A 25,151-nucleotide genomic window follows, 5' to 3' on the forward strand; every position below is an offset into this window, starting at 1 on the left:
TTCACATTTCTACTTCACTATCACATTGGATGCTGTGGATCTAGGTATGTTTAGGAGTGTGGAAATCTCACATACAGATGTATGACACAGGTGTCACCCAACCACTTGACCATGTTCGAAGTCCATGGAGCGCCCCATTCTGCTCTCTCAGGATGTCTAATGATTACTGAGGTCACCGATATAGAGTACCTGGCAGTAGATGGCAGTACAATGCACCTAATATAAAAAAAAATGTATGTTTTTGGGGTGTCTGGATACATTTGATCACATAGTGTATTTATATTGCTCTGATGTGCATTTACTTCATTGAAACATTACACTTAGTCATTTTTCCCATAATAAGAGACTTTCTGTTGTTTTTGTGACTATAAAGGCAAGAGGTGTAGGCTGTCTCAGTGCGGGCTGGGTACTCTGTCGAAGGTGGGGAATGTGGACAGCAGCAGAGGTGGGTCCTAGTAATGATACAAGAACTCTCTATTAGTTCTTTACCAATTCATACATCTCAGACACTCTTCTGATTGTGCTCCTTTCTCTGGCGTGTCCCAGAGTTTGCTCGTAATATTCCAGCGTCATAGCTGCAGACATAGATGTATGTGGGCAGCATGCACACGCTGCTTGGCAGAGAGTGCTGACTGGCATCTCTAGTATCCAAGGCAAGCTGAGTTGGCAGGATGCAGCTGCTCTGCAGTCACAGGTGGCAACCAGATCTTCTCTAATGGAGAAAATTGGGTCATTCCAGAGGCATGGTGATGGCGGTGCCCGAAGTTACTGACAGTGAGGAGCAGAGAAGGGCGGATGGTACGGTGTTGCCTGCCTGGGCTGGGCAGACAGGCAGAAGTCCCTCCTTCATGGACCAATGGCAGCAGAGTTCACAGTGAGGATTCCCACCTGACCCACAACAGGTGCTAGGTGTGGCCCTGCTGTGCCTGAATGTGATGTACTTGACTGGGCCAGTGTTTAAATGCTGGTTCCTGGCACTGAATTTGTGGAAGGGCTGTGTTTGTGGGACACAGCAAGCCATCTGGAACAGGGCAATGACCAGTGTCTGACATAATTGTCAATGACACGGAAGTCAGTCCAGCTGGAGCTGCTTCTTGATGGCTAGCCCAGGGCACTGACACCCGGGATGGTGTCACAGAAGTCTTGCTGCTGCTGAGGGACGCTGATCAAGCAGGAGCAATGGCCAGCTGCAGCCAATGTCTATGGCTTGTGACCTGATTTTGGCGCTTGTGGTCTGATGACACAGGGGCCAATTGTACAGTTCAATGACCAGCATCTGCTGTGTGGCTGCAATCTCATTGCAGTTCTGGGTGCTGATTCTGCTCAAAGTCCTCCTATAGATTTCTCTTGTTACTGTAGCTTCGACCCACATGTTACAGTTATTACCACTGTATGGTGCAGTTTTCTGCTGAATGTAGCTAGCCTCATTTTGCAGCCCTCTTACATGGATGTTGTTTCAACACACACTGTCATACTGCAGCCACTAGTCTGTGGCTGCTAGTGCAATACTTAACAGTCGCTTCCCTACTACTTCTTATTACTTTTGCTAAAAAACTGGGTAGCAACACTACAGTATCTTGGTCTATCCCTATGCTATGCCCACTCCCAACCCCTTGCCACATGTATCATACCCCTGTGATAGACCAAGCTGCAATACCTTTTCAATACAACCACCCAGCACAACCTTCTCCAATTCTGTCATGGGTTTTTTCTAGTCTGTCAGAGGCCGGGGCACCTGCTGGTTGGTTCGTTCTGATGGCCTGATGCTGGTTTGAACTGTCATCCTGAAAGCGAGTCCAGTGTGCTAGCCACTGCACCATCTTGCTCCTTGCTCAGTGGGATCACCTGTGAAAGCCATCATGTATACCAACTCCTCTGTAATTTAGGTGTAGCATTTAATGTGAGCATGAGCACCAACCAGATTTCCACCTGACTGAATGGCCACTGCCAATGCATAGATGGGAGCTGTCCATTGAACACATTCTTTGATCCTGCTATCTTCCTGGCTCCATCTCTGCTAGTCCCTGCCCTGCACCACCACCACCACCACCACCACCACCACCACCACCACCAAACCTTAAATGAGATGACTGCTTAAAAATTGTAACCATTTTGGAACATGGAACTATAATCCATATTTACTGCTTAAATACTGACTTTTTGTAACATCTTGTGTAAATAAAATAGAGAAATCTCAAAATTATCTTCAGTTTTGAGAAGTACATGAGCTAGTTATATATACCTGTACAAGGGCTATATTTCCTGTCACCATGAGAAATGTCTCCCTCCTGCTATCCATGAGCCCTAAGTTTGCTTGGGTAGACAATCGAGATGCGAGACACATATCCAAATTTCCTTTAAGTCCAGTCAGGGAAGGCACCAGGATCATCAGTGAAGATATTTCCACAAACACAGCCCATTTCTGTAAAAAAAAAGTGTTTATACATTGCACAAGCAAAAGAAAATAATAGTGAATTGTGAAAGTAACAGTTCATTTCGTGAACATTGCATCATCTCATCAGATCTATGATCTGTACTAAAGTTACAGCAGATGTCCTTCACAAACAAATAAATAAATAAAACAGCACAGCTTGTTTCTTTCACTGTGGCATTAGTGTGTGAAATTCACAACATTAACTCAAAATTCTTATGAGGAAGTGTATGTGTCATCCGTAGCACAATAGCAGTTACATTGTTACCCCATGAAAAATGCTAACTACTTGAATAAAAGTTGTTTCTCTGGTCAATGAATGAATGTACTGACATTGAAATGGGGAATGAGAAAGGGATGAGTTTGTCTTCTTAAACTGCTTCACTGAGGATGATCATACACCAGTTCCCCCTTTTAATTGTTACTCAAATGCCAGAATTACAGATATCGAGATAGTCAACATGTAACAGAAAATAAAATAAAATTTCTTTGCACTCCTGTTTGACTGCAATTCTATATAAACTTGATGAAGAATCTGCTCCCAGTCTACCAACAGTTTATGTTAGATTGCTGGAATAACAAAGCACTCTGAGCTATGGGGAGAAGCCCATGTCAGTTCTTTTTTTTAATCATAAGACATATGTGTACAAATCACATGCCTACATCAGTGACGCCAGTCTTTCGTATTATGGAACAACATTTATGTTTGTGTATTATGATCTTTTTGGAGCCTGGCTAAACTCTTACATATGATTCAACATTTATTCTGCAAACAGTGATTTTATGGAAATTGGCTCACTGTCTATGATATTTAGACAGCAGTAGATAGTGGTATCAATGTTGATGAAGTATTTTTTGACTTCCAGAAGGCATTTGATACAGTGCCAGATTGTCAGCTAATTAACAAACTACAGCTCACAGCATATTAGACCATATTTGTGATTAGATTACAGACTTTGTAGAAGATGCAACTCAGCACAATCATATTAAGCGAGATAAATCATTAGAAGTGAAATTAGTTCTGGATATGCCTTAAGAGCCAATGATTCTGTTGCATGTATGGAAGTTGCAATGCTAGAAAATTTCCTGTGTTATCAGCTGATTAGTAATTTCATTATTGTGGCTGTTGGCCATTAAAGCAGTATCTCTGTGTGGTGCCATCTAGCTCTAGTGCTTGTCAAGTGGCAGCAATGAAAGGCAAGGGATGGCAAAATTTCACTTCTTTCTATTACAGAAAAGCTGATGACCTCTAGGGGCAAGGAGTCTGAGACACATCTTTATGACATGTAATCAAACATAGTAAACTTTTTCTCAGTGTCTGCCCCTCCCCCTACTTTCTATTTTTACTTGCAGTGATTTATGGGACTGGTGTGGTCTCCTCTCTCCCAGTCTAGTTCTTTGTTTAATGCTGTTACCATGAGGATGCAGTCAGTTTGTAATGCATAGTAGACCTTAGGTAACATATACTGATGTGGCAAAAGTCATATGATAGCGATATGCTCATATACAGATGGCAATAGTTTCGTGTATACAAGGTATAAAAGGGCAGTGCATTGGTGGAGCTTTCATTTATATGCAGGTGATTCATGTGAAAAGATTTCCAATGTGATTATGGCCACATGATGGGAATTAACAGAACTTGAATGCAGAATAGTGGTTGGCGCTGGATGCATGGGACATTCCATTTCAGAAATTGTTAGTGAATTCAGTACTCTGAGATCCACAGTGTCAAGAGACTACCAAGAATATGAAATTTCAGGCATTATTTATCACCATGGGCAATGCAGTGGCTGATGGCTTTCACTTAATGAACGAAACCAGTGGCATTTGCATGGAATTACCAGTACTAACAGACAAGCAACACTATGAGATACTGCAGAAATCAATGTGGGATGTATGATGAACATTTCCATTGGGACAGTGAACCAAAATTTGGTGTTAATGGGCCATGGCAGCAGATGACTGATGCAAGTTCCTTTGCTAACAGCACGACATCGCCTGCATTGCCTCCCCCAGGCTTCTGACCATATTGGTTGGACCCTAGAAGACTGGAAAACTGTGATCTGGTAAGATTAGTCCCAATTTCAGTTGGTAACAGCTGATGGTGGGGTTCCAGTGTAGTGCAGGCCCCACAAAGCCTTGGACCCAACCATCAACAAGGCACTGTGCAAGCTGGTGGTGGCTCCAGAGTGTGTGGGCTGTGTTTACATGAATGGACTGGGTCCTCTGGTCCAGCTGAACCAACCATTGACTGGAAATATTTATGTTTGGCTACTTGGAGACCATTTTCAGCATTCATGGACAATGCGCCATGCCACTGGGTGACAATGAGTGAATGATTTGGCCACCCAGACCACCCAACATGAATCCTATTGAAAATTTATGGGAACATAATTGAGAGGTCAGTTCATGTACAAAATCCTGGCCCAGCAGCCCTTTCATAATTATGGACAGCTATAGAGGTAGTATGACTCATATTTCTGCAGACTTTCCATTACTTGTTGAGTCCACACCACGTTGAGTTGCTGCTCTATGGGGGCAAAAGGATGCCCCACACAATATTAGGAGATGATATATGACTTACATCACCTCAGTGTACATGTTTCTGTCAGACAGTCAAAGCAGACCATGGTACTAGATTCACAATGAAAAGAATCATTAGTTATTTTGATAATATCTTGTTAACTTATTCAGATACTCAATGATTAATGACTTTAGCAGATGTCATTCTACTTTTTGATCGACTTATGAAAAAACACATCTGTTAGCTCTCACACAGAGGGGAAGCCACAATAACAAATATTTTACTTTAAACCCAGATTATAATAATACAGTGACTGATGTTAGACCACATTTGAGCAAGGAAGAGAGGTGGTTGCCAGTTCACCATTAAATGTGATGACTATACGATTACAATAGTGACAACTGTCATGTTACATACTGTATATGTTTACATGCTCCCTCTAATTATATAATATTGAGTCCCTTTGCAGGAAATACTTGTTTTATTGAACACTTGGAATGCTAGCTGCAGACATTCTTTTGTGCAAAATAAACACACCACATGTAGCTGGATCATGATAGTTATGTTACCGGGCGCAATTATTACCAACAACTGACAACGCTTACTGACACTCAAGGTGGCACAGCACTGTGACAAAGGTGGACAGAACAGAAAGCATGACAAAGTATCTTCAATTGGTGTTTGCTATGGTAACTGCCTGTAAATAACTAGCTGACAATCACATTGTTAATTTGGTCTAGGTACAGTGTGTAAACCATAAAAGGAAGCAAACTCAGGATTCAATTTCTCATTGACAGTGAGGTCATACGTAACAGAGCACTAACTTGAATTGAGGAGGGGTGGGGAAGGAAACCATGGAAAAACTGTATCTGTGTGTCTGGAGGAGGATTTTAACTGTCAGTCTCCCAAATGAGAGGCCAATGTGCTTTCCATTTGCTCTGGATCATAAAATGGTTCAAATGGCTCTGAGCACTATGGGACTTAACTACTGAGGTCATCAGTCTCCTAGAACTTAGAACTACTTAAACCTAACTAACCTAAGGACATCACACACATCCATGCCCGAGGTAGCGGTCGCGCAGTTCCAGACTGTAGCGCCTAGAACCGCTCGGCCACCCCGGCCGGCTCTGGATCATAAAAAGTCAGTTATTAGGGTATATATCAAGAAGCTTGTTAACAACAGACAATGGAAACTCAAGTTAGGAAAGAGTAAGTGCGACACACCTCGACAGTGCCGAGCAGCAGCCCCGAGCCGATGGTGCCAGCACCCGCCAGGAAGAAGGGCACAGAGACCTGCAGGATGGTGTGGTACCAGCGCTCCTGTTTCTCCTGTGGAGTCTCGTCAACAGTGGCCACTGTGGTGATGGTGGCAATGCTGGCAGTGCTGGCCAGTGAGAAGCCACCTGGGGTGGTGGGTGACTTATCATCTGGCGGCACTTTCTTGCTGGCATTCAGTGAGGGCATCTTCTCAAGTGGACTCTTTTGGCCACTGAGCTTATCCACATCTACCAACACATGCTCCCCGGGCACCACTTCGGGCAGGTCTGGGTAAGCCACCATTTCTGCAACAAAGTTAATGCAAGTTTATTGTGATACCAGCTGCTGCTTTTTCACATTTAAGATTTTGGATGATAAAAACTATAACAATTGGTTTAAGTATATGCAGTAAATTACAGTTAAACTAACTATGAACATGTGATCTCAGTAGTAAGTGGAGATGACATATACAGTTCTCGATTTGACCTTCCGGGGAGTGTTTTTAAAATTTAGACTTCTTGAAATATTATTTTAACACTTGTCAGAGGATTTTAAAAGTATGAATGTAACAAATTTGCATCAAACAGTGCAAAAGTTCTTTCATACTATGTCTCAAAATCTGCAGTTCTGATACCAGTGCAAACCATCACTCTACTCTTCGTTACCGTCCATTGTGTGGTAGTTATGTAAGAGTTGAGGTTCACATGATCGGTGCACTGAAGCACTCAGGCTGCCAATATTTGATTTATCTCAAGGCAATAACTAAGCCCCAGTAAAACCAAACCTGGCTTTTCTCAAAGCAGATTTCTTTAACTGGAGAAAGGTACAGAGAAGTTCAAAATACAGAAGAAGAATCTTTTTCTTCCAGAGCCTGTTGCAATTATTCAGCAATGTGAAAATAGCACATCTATGATTGGCAACTTGGACAACATCTGCTGGCTGATCACGAGAAAGTTAGAAATTATCAGTTAGTAATTACCAGTTCACTCAGGTTCCTAAATGAAACAGCAAATGCATTGAAAGGTCATGGAACCATCACTGTAAATCTCATAATACTTCTTGATGATGAAACGAACAATATAGTAGAACTGAAGATCTGCTTGAAGTGCTGCAACACACAATGAAGTACTGGGAATTATAACTCACATGGAACATTGTGCAACAAATAAGAAATTCTTCATTTTATGAAATTATTGCAGCTTCAATGAAGGAAGTAGCTGGCCAGCCGCATTACCCTGAAATGCCCAAAATAAATGAACTTTTTCTGCATTTTGCACAGTGTGCCAAACTTCAGGGTGCTAATGCTGGCAACAAGTGCTTTCTTGCAAGACTCTCAAGAGTAACTGAATTTCTATGTTCCCATTTTATCAATGGTGCAGCTAATGTGTGGGCAGAACAAGGGTGTGAATGAAGCCCTTGAAGACCAGCCAGAGAGGCATTACATCCACTGCAGGAATCACTGGATGTCACACTACAACAAGCTTCATGAACTGTGGTTGATTGTATTGTCTTGGTAACTGTGAAAGAAATTGCAAATATAATTCTAGGATACACAAAAAGGAAAACATGTATGGATATGATGTGGGATCGTCTGGTGTCGATAACACAAATCCAGATCTGAAATTTCAAAGGCTGATACGAATGATGATCTGTAAGTATAATGATGATTTGTAAGCATAAAATCTTTGAAACATTTTAGGGAAAACTATGACCTGATCCAGGAAACAGTGACTGAAATATTCAATGCACAGAGCTGAATTAGAGTTGAAAGGCAGACATTTCTGTGGGGCTATATGAAGTGGCTCAAAAAATATGAGACTATGTTTTATACATCAGTCACTATGGAAGTGTTTGGGCTATTTGGAGAACTAACTAGATGTCTACAGAATCCAAATTATAATGTAGGTACCGAGCGAGGTGGCGCAGTGGTTAGACACTGGACTCGCATTCGGGAGGACGACGGTTCAATCCCGTGTCCGGCCATCCTGATTTAGGTTTTCCGTGATTTCCCTAAATCGCTCCAGGCAAATGCCGGGATGGTTCATTTCAAAGGGCACGGCCGACTTCCTTCCCCGTCCTTCCCTAACCCGATGAGACCGATGACCTCGCTGTCTGGTCTACTTCCTCAAAACCAACCAACCATAATGTAGGTGAAGTGACATTCTGTAGATGTTCTAAAAGCAGCCCTTGCTAATAATATGATTGCATAAGCATTTGATGCACTGTTAGAGAAATCCCAACATTATTCTAAGAACCTCAATCTGAAAGATCCAAACATTTCATGGCCAAATAAAACTGAAACATTATTTATTCCTGGGGAATTGTCTTATGAATGAAGATTTAAGAGCAATATTAGAAATTCATGATTTTCTGAAGGAGACCGGTCGAAGGTTCAAACAAGAGGAATGAAGTGTCCATCCCGTATTGAATGGTGACTTTTTATGTACTCCAAAGATAAATCCTCCATCTACACAAAGTTTGACTAAGTTGCTTTGAGTACATACACCTGACTTTACTCTCTACAGGCTTCATGCACAACTTGAAATGCTGCAAACCATTACAAATAGAGTAGAACCATGTAACGTATCCACTGTTGAAAGACAATATACTGTTGAATGTGTTAGGGTTAAAGAAGTGTTTCAGCAAGTTATTCACTTGGTCATTATGATTAAGAAGGTTGAAGTGTCGTCAGCATTCTCTGAGAGGACATCCAGAGCCTTGTGACAACTTAAAACTTGTCTCGGACCAAAAATGGCACAGTTGATACTCGGCCATCTACCTCACCTCTTATATTCCTCAAGACAGGGCTTAAAAGTTAATCTCATGGCTGTCATGAATGAATTTGTTGTCCAGATAGGGGAAATGAAAGCTGCATTTAGAAATTGTGTGCAAAATTTTTCGAGGGAGAAAAAGACCATAAATTCCTCCCCCTCCTTCAAATAAATTATAACTTTTTCCCATTAAGCTGTGCTGTAAAGTGTTTCTGAAATAGTAATAACAACAACAACAGGTTTACCAGTGGCTCATTGTTTTTGCAGGCTACAATATATCTGAACTACTGTTTGTAAGTGGTTTCAGAGGAAAGTACAACTAATGTCTTCCCTGCTATGTGACGAATTTTTCAAAATTGAAGAAACAAAATTGTTTTCAAGAAGCAGGATCTATATAACTGGTCACATATTGTGACTCTTGGAATTAATGAAGTGTTTCTCTTTGTAGAACAACATAGCACTGTCTGATTAAGCCCTTCACACACTTTTGATACACATATTTGCTTAATAGCTTTGCTGAAATACATAGCTTTAACATACATCAGTCAGAATCAGTGAATAGGTTTACTTGCCTCCCCTCCTCCTCCCCCCCCCCCCCCTCCCAAAAAGAAAAGAGTTGCTACATCATATATAAGAATCATGAAAGAATGAAACTTCCTGGCAGATTAAAACTGTGTGCCCGACCGAGACTCGAACTCGGGACCTTTGCCTTTCACGGGCAAGTGCTCTACCAACTGAGCTATCGAAGCACGACTCACGCCCGGTACTCACAGCTTTACTTCTGCCAGTACCTCGTCTCCTACCTTCCAAACTTTACAGAAGCTCTCCTGTGAACCTTGCAGAACTAGCACTCCTGAAAGAAAGGATATTGCGGAGACATGGCTTAGCCACAGCCTGGGGGATGTAAAGTAAGAAGGAAAGCTGTGAGTACCGGGCGTGAGTTGTGCTTCGGTAGCTCAGTTGGTAGAGCACATGCCCGCGAAAGGCAAAGGTCCCGAGTTCGAGTCTCGGTCGGGCACACAGTTTTAATCTGCCAGGAAGTTTCATATCAGCGCACACTCCGCTGCAGAGTGAACATCTCATCATGAAAGAAGTTTGTATATGTGGGGGAAACCTGGAGACACCAGTATGTTCCTGATAGATAAGACAGAGATTTAGAAACCAGATTTTAAACTGCAAAACAGTTCTAGGGCCAGATGTAGACTTTGGTCATAATTTATTGGTAATGAATTGCTAATTAAAACTGAAGTAACTGCAAAAAGTGGGGAAATTAAGGAGATGGGACCTGGATAAATTGAAAGAATCACTACTTGTTGAGAGTTTCAAAGGGAGCATTAGGCAATGACTAACTGTAACAGGAGAAAGGAATACAACAGAAGATGAGTGGGTAGCTATGAGTGATGAGATAGTGAAGGAAGCAGAGGGTTAAATAAATCAAAAGACAAGGCCCAACAGGTATCCTTGGATAACACAAAAGATATGGAATTTAATGTCTGAAAGGAGAAAATATAAAAATGTTATTCAATCTGAGCACTGGGCAAGCAATAGAGGAAACCAAGGAGAAAACTGGTGAGGGAATTAAAATTGTGGAAGAAAAAAAAAAAATTAAAAAAATTAGATTTGCTGATGACTTTGTAATTCTGTTGGAGACAGCAAAGGACTTGGAAGATCAATTGAATGGAATGGACAGTGTCTTGAAAAGAAGTTATAATATTAGTATAAGTAAAAGCAAAACAAGGGTAATGTGAATGCAGTCAAATTACATCAGGCAATGCTGAGGGAATTAGATATGAAAATTAGAGGGTAAAACTAGTATATGTGTTTTGCTATTTGGGTAAGGAAAAGACTGATAATGGCTGACATGGAAAAGATATAACACGCACATCAGTTACAGCAAGAAAAGCATTTCTAAAAAGAGGATTTGTCAACCAGTTGATGTGTTCACATCAAGGTAATAGATATATCTCCTCTGGTTCAAAGACTATGTAAGCTAGCCAGTATCGATTTTGTCTCACGCTGGCTGGGTATATAGTGCTTGTCGGAGGCAAGCAGTGGGGCTGACGGAACTGAGCCACCAGGAGGCACAACTGTCGTGCGCTGCAGCTGGAGCACAGTGTTCGAGAGAGACGAGTGACAGCTGGACTGCCTTGGTGTTAACACCGGACGTTGATCTGCTCTCCGGCCCTCAGACAATTGTTATGGGGCTCTGTTTCCATTTGCTGGAGTTCCAGTCTTACCGATAATCTTTCTAGTGAGCATCATTCCAACGACAACTGTGGTTATCGCAAAAATTAAAGAATTGCACAGGCTCATTCATTGTATAAAAACTTTCTCAGTTCAGATTCAGATTATGATACTGGTGCTGCTCATTACTTGTCATTAATTAATATTCAACTAAGCCGGGACATGCTAATTGGTTGCGAAAGAGGCATTTTGGTTTTCATATGTGTATATCACTGAATGTTCTTTTCATTAGTTGAAGAGAGATGTGTAATTGTTAAGGTTTTTTTACTCATAATTAAGTTGCTGGGTTGTTTTCTTAATTGTATGGCCACTATTTTATTGTGTTTTATTTGCATGTTAAAGACTGCAGCGTATATATAAGGCTGTGGGTAGAAATGTTTCTAATAGCAGATTTCTGTGTGTTCTAGAAGGCTTTCTTGTTCTGGTTTCAATGTTTATGTACCTTGGCCTGGAGGAGTACGCAGGTTGTGTGGGTCCATTCGCAGAGCAAAAAGGGCATGTGTCCAGAGCAGGACTGTAAAATTCTAAATTGTATTTTCTTCCTGTAATTTAGCACTCTTATTGAGCTATAATTGTCTGAGTAGCTTATGCTTAAATGTGTGGTAATTAAGCTTGCAGAAATTTTGCTTTGTTCAAGGTTTACTAAGATAATGTTGAACGTTCAATAATTTTATTAATTGGGTAAATATTTTTTTTAATGCAATTATGCTTGTGTCTTTTTAACGTTGAGTTTTTTTTAGTATATTTTATTTGAGGGAAAGGTAAACTTTAGTCTGGTTGTGAGTTGAGTTTATTTCTGGGTTCACTTCGAAAGCCTTTGCGTAAATTTTTGGTGTTACTGAAATGATTTAAAGAAAATTAGATAGTGATCATATTTATTTCAAAATTTGTTTGCTGAAGGATAAAGAGTGTAATGAACGTAAATTGTACAGTATATTTTTTTGAGTACCAAGGAATGTGAACATGTGCTGACGAAATACACTATAATAAAATTTATTATATGTGCAAATTTGGGCCTAGTCCTTCCTTAATCAAAAGTGAGAGCCTGTTCTAAAGATTTTAAGTCATCGCTACAAATGGTAGCAGAGCGTGGTTCCTCTGTTTGCCGCATTACATTCCTTGGTGCTTTGTTAGCTGTATAAGTAATAGAATTATATTGGGTTGAGGGCCTTGTTTAAAATTCCCTGTGTGTTTCCAGCTCCCGTCCCATGGCAGTTTACTATGTGTTGGGCTTAAAGTATCTAACAAAAGAACCACTGCAATATGAACTTCGAATAAGAGGTGAAGGAGATGAAAGCAGCGTGGCCGAATTGAGCCAGCAGTTGCGAGGTATATTAGACATGCCTGTAAACATCACTGCTGTGCAGTAGATGGGGTGAGTACCGCATGCACTGCATGTCTTTCCTTATTGGGTGTTGTAAAAGAAGGTATTGAGTTTTTAGAAGGTTCTAGTCCCTCCCAAGCTCAATTGTTATGGTTACACGCTCTGGTGGATCACATGGCTAATCGAGTTAGTGACATTCAGCTTGTTTGTGAAGGCAATAAATTTCTGAATGATATACGGGTGTTGCAACAAGAATTAATTTCAGTGCATAGGACCCTATTTACTTATAAATGGCAAGAAGGCGAAGGGAAGCAAGGTGTAGAGGAAGGTAGAAAGGGGCAGTCTGAATACTGCAGTCCTGAGTTCGGAACAATTTAGTAAAATGCTGAATCCCGTGTTACCACTATTTCAGGGAGTACGTAGATTGTCTGTAATGGACGTTAATAGTATAAAAGAGCTATTATGGTTAATTGTTAAGTTGGAAAACCAAGCTCGTGTATTACAAGTCTCGGAAGGATTAATCTGTCAGTTAATTTGTCCATTCGTTGAAGGCCAGCTAAGTTGGGTAATTAGTGAAGTGTTAAACCAAGGTGGTTCCTTTTTTTGTCTACGTCAGACAATTTTGAAAGAGTGTTCAGGTGAATCAAGGCACAAGGCTCTTGTGGACGGTTATTTTTGTCATGTTCAGGATAGTGATGAGTCATTGTCTGAATATGTCAATAGGGTGAGAACAGCTATAATAGCTCTATGCACTGAAGTAACCAAGGTAGATGCTGTGAGTAGGCTGCTTGAAGGTATGCGTCCGCAAGATCGGTCTCGGGTGATCTTTGCAGAAAAAGCCCATAATAAGGGAAGGCATGTGTTGTCGTTGGCAGTTGGAGACCAAGTCTTTGTCAAAAATTTTTGGGAGCATTTGCACTGAGATAATGAAGCGGTCGGCAAGTTGGCACCCAGATATGTAGGTCCATGTCAGGTCTTTCTAACCCCAGTAAACTTCCTGGTATGGGACCTGAAAACGCACAGGGAGTTTTGAACCCATCTGAACCAACTCAAGGTGGGGTGGCCCGGGGGAGTTTTGGTTTAAAGTGGGGAGACTGATGTGTTCACATCGAGGTAATGGAATCTATCTCCTCTGGTTCAAAGACTATGTAAGCTAGCCAGTATCGATTTTGTCTCACGCTGGCTGGGTATATAGCGCTTGTCGGAGGCAAGCAGTGGGGCTGACGGAACTGAGCCACCAGGAGGCACAACTGTCATGCGCTGCAGCTGGAGCACAGTGTGTGAGAGAGGCGAGTGATGGCTGGACTGCCTTGGTGTTAATACCGGACGTTGATCTGCTCTCCGGCCCTCGGACAATTGTTATGGGGCTCCATTTCCATTTGCTGGAGTTCCAGTCTTACCGATAATCTTTCTAGTGAGCATCATTCCAACGACAACTGTGGTTATCGCAAAAATTAAAGAATTGCACAGGCTCGTTCGTCGTATAAAAACTTTCTCAGTTCAGATTCAGATTATGATACTGGTGCTGCTCATTACTTGTCATTAATTAATATTTGAGTAAGCCGGGACATGCTAATTGGTTGCGAAAGAGGCATTTTGGTTTTTGTAGGTGTATATCAGTGAATGTTCTTTTCATTAGTTAAAGCCATGTTTTTTTTACTTGTAATTAAGTTGCTGGGTCGTTTTCTTAATTGTATGGCCACTATTTTATTGTGTTTTATTTACATGTTAAAGACTGCAACATATGTAGAAGGCAGGCGGTAGAAATGTTTCTAATAGAAGATTTCTGTGTGTTCTAGAAGGCTTTCTTGTTCCGATTTCAATGTTTACGTACCTTGGCCTGGAGGAGTACGTGGGTCGTGTAGGTCCGCTCGGAGAGCAAGAAGTAATGTGTCCAGAGCAGGACTGTAAAATTCTAAATTGTCTGAGTAGCTTATACTTAAATGTGTGGTAATTAAGCTTGCAGAAATTTTGCTTGTTCAAGGTTTGCTAAGATAATGTTGAATGTTCAATAATTTTATTAATTGGGTAAATATTTTTTTATGCAATTATGTTTGTGTGTTTTTAACGTTGAGTTTTTTTAGTATATTTTATTTGAGGGAAAGGTAAACTTTAGCCTGGTTGTGAGGTGAGTTTATTTCTGAGTTCACTTCGAAAGCCTTTGCTTAGATTTTTGGTGTTACTGAAATGGTTTAAAGAAAATTTGATAGTGATCGTATTTATTTCAAAATTTGTTTGCTAAAGGATAAAGAGTGTAATGAATGTAAATTGTACAGTATATTTTTTTGAGTACCAAGGAATGTGAACATGTGCTGAGGAAATACACTATAATAAAATTTATTATATGTACAAATTTGGGCCTAGTCCTTCCTTAATCAAAAGTGAGAGCCTGTTCTAAAGATTTTAAGTCATCGCTACAACTGTAATATAAACTTAAGTGTCAGGAAGTCTTTTCTGAAGGTATTTGTCTGGAGTGTAAACTTGTTTGGAAGTGACATGTGAATGATAAACAGGTTAGGCAAGATGAGCATTGAAGCTTTTTAAATGTGGTGCTACAGAAGATTTATAGATCAGATAATTAACAAAGGAGTACTGAATTGATTTGGGGGGGGGGGGGGGGGGGAGGGTTATTGTACCACTAACTGATTAATAGAAGGAATCAGTTGACAGGGCATAACCTTAAGCAACAAGGATTCATTAATTTGGTAATAGAAGGAACTGTGGGAGGTAAAAATTGTAGAGGGAGATCAGAGCTTGACAACTGTAAGGTGGTTCAAATGGATGTTGATCGCAGTATTTATGCTGAGAAGAGAAGGTTTCCACGGGTAGACTAGCTAAGAGAGATGCTCAAACCAGAATTCGAACTGAAGACCACAACAAAAATTTTGTTTTGTAAAGCGTAACTGAAATCAACTTGCTCTGCTCCATAACAATGTATTTTTGAAAATGCAATGATTTTAATGTTTTGTATTTAAATTCCTGCAGCTGGTGCACCTAATCCCTCTATTTATTATCAATAGCAAATGTCTCAGACAAATGCAACTATTTTATAATTAATGACAATGATTAAAAATTACTTAATTTCACATCTGAGTTCTTTAACAGATCATTCAGTAAACAGTGTAAGATTAATGAATGGACTGTGGGAGGAATGATTGCTTGTACGTCTCTGTGTGAGCTGTTATTTCTCGAATTTTCAAAACAACATTTACAAACTTACGTGGTACATCGGGCATACGACAAGGATCAGTTATCACGTAGGAACTGGGGGCTGCAAAAGACATCCAGGGCTACTAAATAGTGTTGCAGTTACTTAATCACATGCTACAAATGGACGCACCCTACAGGAGATGCTCAAAAGTTTGTCCAGATGCATCGATACATGCCCAACATCAATACTGCATTGAATAGCACACCCACTCAAAGATACCTGGTGTATCTCGAAGACACCCTGCCACCACAACAATTCTGCCACTAGGTCCTCTGTGCGATGTAACAGTTGTTTCATACACAAGACCTTTCAGATACCCACAACAGGAAAAAATTGACTGAGGACAGATTGGATGATCATGGAGACCATGTGACTGGCCTACGCAAAAAAAAAAGAAAAAAAAATGGAAAAATTGTGGTAAGGTCTTATGGGACCAAACTACTTAGGTCATCAGTCCCTAAGCCTACACACCACTTAATCTAACTTAAAATAACTTGCGCTGTGGACAAAACACACACACACACACACACACACACACACACACAGGCTCCAGTGTACTGAAATTGAATGCGGCGATGAATAGGCATGGCAACACCATTCGGCACGCCCGACAGAAGCTCTCACAGGAATACGAGATATGTGCAACCATCATGTCGGTCTGGAAAAATGTATGGCCCAAGTAAACAGTGTCCGACGATGGCAGCCCCCACATTAAGGATAAATTGCTTTGTGAGGCATGCATACATGTAGCAAATGGGTTCACATTCGCCCACGTATACAGGTTGTGAACGTTAATCACATCCTCGAGTGAGAACACGGTCTCATCAGTGAAGAGGATAATCGCTGGGGAGCTCTGGTCTGCAGCGGTTTCCTGCAGAAACCACCACGCAAATCCCATGCACTTGTTTTAGTCCCACAGTTGCAATGCCTTTACGCATTGGGAATGAAACGGATGCAGTCCTTCATCGTGTACAGTGCGCCATACGTAGTATTTGGAGATCTCAGTGGCGCGGTACACACCTCGTGTACGTGTTGAAGGCATACGCCAATGTACCATGTCAGTTCTGAAACTTTTTGTTGTTGTTGTTGAATCACACTGTATAACTGAGCTCAAGCCCGCCGCGCCACAGCCGCGGGCTGGCAGGCTAGCAGGCCGGCCCGCCAGGCTGTGCGCTGCGCTTTTACGGATTCACCACTCCTGCCCGTCTACTGTGACGGCAAAAATGTGTCTTCGACGTCGTGCACTACATGACTGCTTTATATGTCAATGAATTCGTACTTCGTGACTTATCAGCGAGCCCGCCCTACAAAAATGCAGTGCCTCTAATTCCTGCACTGTATGCTTGATTTGTGTTATTTTGAAACTAATTACATATCCTCAAAGTTAACCTATTCTTTAATTGTTGTTGCTGTCATATGCACGCCTCTGATCACAAAAAAGACCTATGTGGATATCGTAAATGGCTGGAGTTGCAATAAAAAGTAAATAAATAGATAAATGAAAACGGATAAAGTGGCACCACAGTGAAGCACAGAAATTCGAACGTTCATTGAATTTGCTGTCAACCTGTCCCTGTATACTTAATCGAAACAACAATTATTCGAACACGGCTCCTGCATCGACTCAAACTTTCAATGTCACTGCTGCTTCCCTCCTTTCACTTAGTTAATTTGATTCGGCAGGATCGTTTTTAGTAACCATAGACCGCATGGCTGAACCTGTGGGGCGGGCACTGTCAGTGGAATTTTTGTGATAAACTCGCAAAATAACATTTTAGAATTAAAAGTCAATAACGCAGCATTTCAGGTTTACTGACTAACTATGCGAAGTTTTATTATACAGTTTATGATTTAATGAATTGAAGAGATTTTAAGAAACGTAAAGAACTGAAAAAATTAATGTAATCAACTATATTATTAACATTGCTATAAACAACGATAATTATTAAAAAGAACAAAAGACTAATATTTATTTCCATGAAAAACTCAGTATTTCAGTTTTAAAAGTAACATATTGCAATTATAAGCAAATATGTTTGTTATACAAATGCAAGATATAACAAGAATCTAAGAACCAAGAAAATTTGACTAATATTTAATTCAAATAAAATACGTTTCTGAACAATCAATCTTCAAATGAAAATTTCAATCAAGCAGCTATATTTGCTATTAATGCAGCTATTTGTAATATCGTTCTTATTTATTTGTCTTTCTATACCGCTTTAAATACCGAACGAAGCCAGAATTTCCCGCTAAATGTTAAAATACAGTTGTGTATCAATGGTTTCTTTAATTATGACTATGACGCTTTGATGTCACGAGTCAGTAATCCGTCTGTCAGAAGCTACGGATATTAAGAAATTTTGTACGCTGCTGCACTATATTGTTAACTAATAAATATTTATGAAAGGGGTCTCCTACAGCTTGGAGAGCAGAATCCGCGTCTGGCAACAGAAAGGAAAAATAAAACTGTGTATTAGTTTGGATGAAATGAACTGTGGAAGAAATCGGTTGCCCGCGAAAACGAACTCACTTAAAACTGACAAAATTTCCTCACTTATTCGTTTAAAAATTGTACTGCAAACTCTGCCTCCGTTAAATTCATTCCCCCAGTGGTATACACAGCGAAAGGACATATCCTCGTGCGTTTGCTACATCGCCCTAAGAGACACAGCAGACGTCAATAAAATTTGAGACAAAACTTATATGCATCGCCACTGTACGCTTGGAGCCATTCTATAGTATAGGCGCCAAACGATAAAGCCTTAGACAGGTGGCTACTGCGACATGAAATACACTCCTGGAAATTGAAATAAGAACACCGTGAATTCATTGTCCCAGGAAGGGGAAACTTTATTGACACATTCCTGGGGTCAGATACATCACATGATCACACTGACAGAACCACAGGCACATAGACACAGGCAACAGAGCATGCACAATGTCGGCACTAGTACAGTGTATATCCACCTTTCGCAGCAATGCAGGCTGCTATTCTCCCATGGAGACGATCGTAGAGATGCTGGATGTAGTCCTGTGGAACGGCTTGCCATGCCATTTCCACCTGGCGCCTCAGTTGGACCAGCGTTCGTGCTGGACGTGCAGACCGCGTGAGACGACGCTTCATCCAGTCCCAAACATGCTCAATGGGGGACAGATCCGGAGATCTTGCTGGCCAGGGTAGTTGACTTACACCTTCTAGAGCACGTTGGGTGGCACGGGATACATGCGGACGTGCATTGTCCTGTTGGAACAGCAAGTTCCCTTGCCGGTCTAGGAATGGTAGAACGATGGGTTCGATGACGGTTTGGATGTACCGTGCACTATTCAGTGTCCCCTCGACGATCACCAGTGGTGTACGGCCAGTGTAGGAGATCGCTCCCCACACCATGATGCCGGGTGTTGGCCCTGTGTGCCTCGGTCGTATGCAGTCCTGATTGTGGTGCTCACCTGCACGGCGCCAAACACGCATACGACCATCATTGGCACCAAGGCAGAAGCGACTCTCATCGCTGAAGACGACACGTCTCCATTCGTTCCTCCATTCACGCCTGTCGCGACACCACTGGAGGCGGGCTGCACGATGTTGGGGCGTGAGCGGAAGACGGCCTAACGGTGTGCGGGACCGTAGCCCAGCTTCATGGAGACGGTTGCGAATGGTCCTCGCCGATACCCCAGGAGCAACAGTGTCCCTAATTTGCTGGGAAGTGGCGGTGCGGTCCCCTACGGCACTGCGTAGGATCCTACGGTCTTGGCGTGCATCCGTGCGGCGCTGCGGTCCGGTCCCAGGTCGACGGGCACGTGCACCTTCCGCCGACCACTGGCGACAACATCGATGTACTGTGGAGACCTCACGCCCCACGTGTTGAGCAATTCGGCGGTACGTCCACCCGGCCTCCCGAATGCCCACTATACGCCCTCGCTCAAAGTCCGTCAACTGCACATACGGTTCACGTCCACGCTGTCGCGGCATGCTACCAGTGTTAAAGACTGCGATGGAGCTCCGTATGCCACGGCAAACTGGCTGACACTGACGGCGGCGGTGCACAAATGCTGCGCAGCTAGCGCCATTCGACGGCCAACACCGCGGTTCCTGGTGTGTCCGCTGTGCCGTGCGTGTGATCACTGCTTGTACAGCCCTCTCGCAGTGTCCGGAGCAAGTATGGTGGGTCTGACACACCGGTGTCAATGTGTTCTTTTTTCCATTTCCAGGAGTGTAGTTCTATTTCAGCCACAATCAGCGGCGGCCGGAGTGGCAGAGCGGTTCTAGGCGCTACAGTGTGGTGCCGCGCGACCGCTACGGCCGCAGGTTCGAATCCTGCCTCGGGCATGGATATGTGTGATGTCCTTAGGTTGGTTAGGTTTAAGTTGTTCTACGTTCTAGGGGACTGATGACCTCAGAAGTTAAGTCCCATAGTACTCAGATCCATTTGAACCAAAATCAGCCTCCTCTGAATTGATTTTCCGCACTGAATTGTTTATTAACTTCAGTCTGAAAAAAATCTCTAAATATACTCATATTATTTAAAACTTAAAAAGTGGCTTTTTGTAGTGATTATGATGTCTTTATTTCAAATTATTAATAAACTTGTCACTTCGCGCGCAACGCTCTCTTTTTCTCGGCCCCTCCGAACACATTACAGTGTAGCCGCCTAACGTTAATCACGTATGTATAGTTTGCTCTCTCATCTTTTATATATACGGACGATTTGGCTAGAACCATTACAATATGAACAGTCGTCTCCGCGGACCGATTTTTTTTCTCCCGCAAGAAAAATAATTATGTCCTGATGGAATGCTCGCTACACTTCTTTCGTTCAATTGCGACATGTCTTGCTGATAACTGAGCGAACTGATATAAACAGCGTAGGCCCTTGAATACAGTACCTCTGAGGACAGAGTTGAAGTGCACAGGAGCCAATCACGCCTTGTCCGTCTGGAGCCCGAGATTGCGCAACCCTTTGTATTCTACTATCGGCGCAACTTGAGGGGGGAGGGGCAAACACTAGCCGCTCACATGACTCCCTTGAGCCAGGCGGTGAACGCACTCGAGAGCGAAAGCCTTGAAAAAACACAGCACTCATTTCAAAAGAAATTCTTATCTCCAAACAACGAGGAGATATTCGGAAACAAGTGCAGCTTGTAATTACCGCCACTTGCTTATCTGGCACGGCCTGATATCGAGCCGAAGTTAAATGGGGGTGTTTGTGGCAGTTATGAACATTCCCCAGAGCAGGCGGTCGGATTCAGCTGTCATCGAAGAGGAAAACTTCCGCCAAAAACTGACCCAGTAAAAGCGAGCAGCGTCGTTCTACATTCAGATCACAATATCAAAGTACTGACAGTTGGGCACCGAAGGGGACGATGTTGTAGCACTGTAATGGCCTGATCACTCTTCTGCTCACTGACGCTGCTAATTCAAACATTCTGTTGTGCAAAATAATAAACTGGCACAAAGAAAAACAAAGTACACAACCAAAACAAATTTCAACGGTTAAGTTACCGGACAACAGCAGACGTAGTCAAGTTCGTACTCTGGTTGGTTATTGCCATGGTAGCTTTCGTGTTAACTGCTGTCAACCACGCGATTATTCTGATCAGGCTTTAACTGCAGAGTGGAAATCGAGATTTACTTTTCTTCCATTCAATTAAGTTACGCGGTGTACACTAGATTCTTTTACATAGCAAATCTGGGCGTGTCCTCTGTATCCCATGACATCGTCCTCAGCAAGGGACACTTAACAACCGTGAAAGATGTTTGCAGCGTACAACGAAAGTTATTTATGTAGCTGAAATCATTGCTGTCATTTTGTGTGGTTCTCAGGTTTCTAGTTTTTTCGTGCATTAGCTTTCACGTGAACTGGCTTTCCAGTGAAAAGTAACTGTTTATATATCTGTTTTCACTAATGTAATTTATTCTTGTTTTAAGAGCTTGCTGATTTTGCGATCTTACTGTGCAGTCAAAACTTTGTGGAGTAGATTTTAGTGCTAGTTTTTTCATCGTTCTCGTTTATAATTTGGTGTGCACCACAGTCATTAGCACCACAGTCAGGTTGCTTGCTCAGATCTGTTTGTTCTCTGTCAATTAACCCTGACTGCTTTGATTGTATTTTTGAGTTCCGGTGCAGCCTTCTATTTTTTTCACAGTACGGAACGGATAGGGATTGTGCTTGTGTGCGGACAGAGGGAGAACTGGACGCCTTCCGGAAACAGATGAAAGCAGTCCTGGCTACGGTGGATAGGTGTGAGGTTTCTGCTCAAAGTTACAACGACGTTGGGACACTAGTGGCGAAAGCTCCGACACCTTTGGTATCTTAGGAGTCCTCAGGAAACACTGTTGTCACTGTGTCTTCCGACACGCAACTTCTGGTCGATCTGTCTTCACTCGAGGAAGAATGGTGGACAGTGGAGGGTTCGCGTGTCTCTGAGTAGAGGGCGAAAGTGAAAACTGGTCGCACGGCTGCCGCCTTGCGCGTTATAAACAGCTACCTAGTGTTGGTAACAGCTGAGCCAGCACTGGATACCTCTCCTGCTGGTCCAGTGGCCGATTTTCCTGCCCAGTCTGTACAAGTGCAGAGGGTCGGTATGCTAGTCATAGGGAGCTCTAGTGTTAGGTGGCTAATGGAGCCTCATCAGGGAAATAGCAGCCAGGTTGAGAAAGGATGACAGTGTGCTCTCAGTGTGTTTGCCGGAGTTCTCACCCCAGATGTGGAGGCGGCTCTGCCGGCAGCTACCGAATCAGCTAGCTGCAAATCGTGCATTTCTACACGAACAACGGCGTGCATATGGCTTTTTTCCGTAGGCTGTAGGCACCACCCTTGGGATTAGTGATGAACTGCCTACCGAAATCGAAGATAGATCAGCCACAGTATTCTCACAGAAAGTTCGTTCTCGCAGATCGGAAACGGGAAAGGTCAATATGATATTGGAAAACTACAGGAGATCCATGGAAATGTCCCAGAATTAGTATCGGCTACCGGTATTAAAGTTAATAATGCCGAGATAGCATTAAGAACAAATCTGATTGAAAACGGGAGTGAATAGCAACGGCATCCTAAATACAGATTGGAATATACATCGCAATCATAGGTTAGACGCCAGTAGCGGGGGCGTATTTACTCCAGTAAAGAATTCGATAATACATAGTGAGTTTATTACGGATTCCGAACGTGCATGTGGGTGAAGTTAAGCATCAAAGGTGGGCCAAACATGATAACCGGACCAATCGGACACTTTTGTAGAAAATATGTGTCAGGAGCTGTAGTGACAGAGCGCTTCAGAGAGACCTTGCAAATAGCGTGAAGATGTTTTCTATCAGGCTATTGTAATGAGGAGAGACTGCAGTCTGCTAGCACTAGACTGGGAGAGGCATGCGAGTTCTGTTAATTTCTCTTGCTGCAGACCAAGTCCTCTAGCACGTTACGCTGATGACAATACTTAGAAGTACTGTCCATTAGACAGGGATTCTGGGACTTACTAGGGTGCGGTTGACGCGCTGTGAGAATATAATCACATCTGGCGTAATTTGTTTTAGAAATCTCTTTAGAGCTTCATCACAAAAAGTGGGGAAAATTGTTGAGACCTCGTGCTAAATTAATGCGTGCTTCGTGTAACGGTATGAGCCGACATTACAGCGATTACCAAGGACAGTGCAAAAACACGTCGCTGTGCTGGAGGCAGACCCGATCTACGATATTTCCGAACAGGGGCAAAAACTTGATAGTAGTGCCACCACCCCTCCCTCCCTCCTTTGAGCGTTTGAGATAGGACGTCAAAAATTGAAAAAAAATCTGTTTTTCGAAGATGTGCTCATTTAGTATCGCACATCTTTCTGATGAGTTTGATATACAAAACAAACATGTTCGAGGAAATGTAAGACATGTTATTTGATCTTAAGTGTGCCAAAGTGCAGTGCCACGCCGCTTCACACAGCATTCTTCTATCGTACGTCACTGTATTTCGCTTTCTGGAATTCAAACTTGTATATTTTGTAATGGAAGCTGTCAAATCTCTATTCAGGACAGTGGAAATTAAAATGTCCTGTGGTGCCTCTCCTGCCCCAAGTCAGTCGGTTTGAGACCCTTCCCCCCCCCTACAAAAAAAAAAAAAACCCTCACAATTAATACTCTGACCGGGAAAATAGGAACTCTTCAGAAAATTTGCACTCTTTATTGCCCACTAGCTAATAACTTTCTCTTTTGTATGACATAAAATTATATATAGGCACACAAAACCAGTAAAGAGAACAGCTAAGCAAGACAGTACACATTTATTCAATCCTTAGGTCCCAGCATTGTTTTCTTTCTAATCTAGCTACAGTTTTTACACGGCGTGCTTTTCTTCCTGCGAAAGAATCTATTATCTTATTAAAGTTCGTCAACTTTTTTCTACATGAAAAATCAAAAACGTCGTCCTCTAATACTGAAAAAGCTGTTGATACGAAAAGTTCTCAATACTGGTGTGGCCGGCTGCGGTGGCCATGCGGTTCTAGTGCTTCAGTCCGGAACCGCGCGACTGCTACGGTCGCAGGTTCGAATCCTGCCTCGGGCATGGATGTGTGATGTCCTTAGGTTAGTTAGGTTTAAATAGTTCTAAGTTCTAGGGGACTGATGACCTCAGATATTAAGTCCCATAGTGCTCAGAGCCATTTGAACCAATACTGGTGTGGTTTCTCGATTTTATTACGTCTATTTTGTCGCTGTCTGCCAGATAACGAAATAGGCCTTTCTAATATTGTAGCAGTTTTAACACACGCCATACAAGCGAGACTGTTTATGTACCTCATTTACATAAAAAACAGACAGAATATAATTCATGATGTGCGGGTACCAATATCAAATGCCTATTTGGCCTACTACAAGGAAAAAGTTGTACGTTAAGAAACAGTTTCATATGTCATTCATAAGCTCCAGTTTCTCAAGCGCCGGCCGGTGTGGCCGTGCGGTTCTAAGCGCTTCAGTTTGGAACCGCGTGACCGCTACGGTCGCAGGTTCGAATCCTGCCTCGGGCGTGGATGTGTGTGATATCCTTAGGTTAGTTAGGTTTAAGTAGTTCTAAGTTCTAGGGGACTGATGACCTCAGAAGTTAAGTCCCATAGTGCTCAGAGCCCTTTGAACCCCTTTGAGTTTCTCAAGCATGAGAGCGAGATGATGATTCTTCCATATAATTTGTGTGATGTTCCAGTTTCTTCTCCTTCATCGTTCTAACAAACAATCTTGTCATCACTGATTCTGTAACTATTGCTGGTATTGTCAAAATTTATTTTCCGGTTAACTTCACTAACCGTGCCAGAATCACTAGTTCAGTTATCCCGCTTTCATTCTCCGGCTAGGCGTTATTACGTGTTCGTACAACGCGTTTTCCGCGCTATTCCGAGAATAGAACTTAAG

General features: G+C 42.3%; 1 protein-coding gene and 1 non-coding gene across 4 annotated transcripts in view; both read right to left on the reverse strand.

Moving 5' to 3' along the window:
* Positions 1-25,151, reverse strand: part of LOC124721843 (solute carrier family 41 member 2-like) — a 1,040,492-nt gene that overhangs the window by 29,142 nt on the left and 986,199 nt on the right. For all 3 annotated transcript variants that reach the window (XM_047246973.1, XM_047246974.1, XM_047246972.1), the window contains 2 exons: positions 6,180-6,517; positions 2,243-2,422 (listed from right to left, as the gene is read on the reverse strand). In XM_047246973.1, the coding sequence (XP_047102929.1) occupies positions 2,243-2,422; positions 6,180-6,515 (516 nt within the window). In that variant the 5' untranslated portion in view covers positions 6,516-6,517. The remainder of the gene's footprint in view (positions 1-2,242; positions 2,423-6,179; positions 6,518-25,151) is intronic.
* On the reverse strand, positions 9,659-9,733 carry Trnas-uga. Its single transcript has one exon. It is a non-coding gene; the product is annotated as a tRNA-Ser (tRNA).

This window comes from Schistocerca piceifrons, chromosome X (genome assembly GCF_021461385.2).
Source record: "Schistocerca piceifrons isolate TAMUIC-IGC-003096 chromosome X, iqSchPice1.1, whole genome shotgun sequence".
NCBI classification, from domain to species: Eukaryota; Metazoa; Arthropoda; class Insecta; order Orthoptera; family Acrididae; genus Schistocerca; species Schistocerca piceifrons.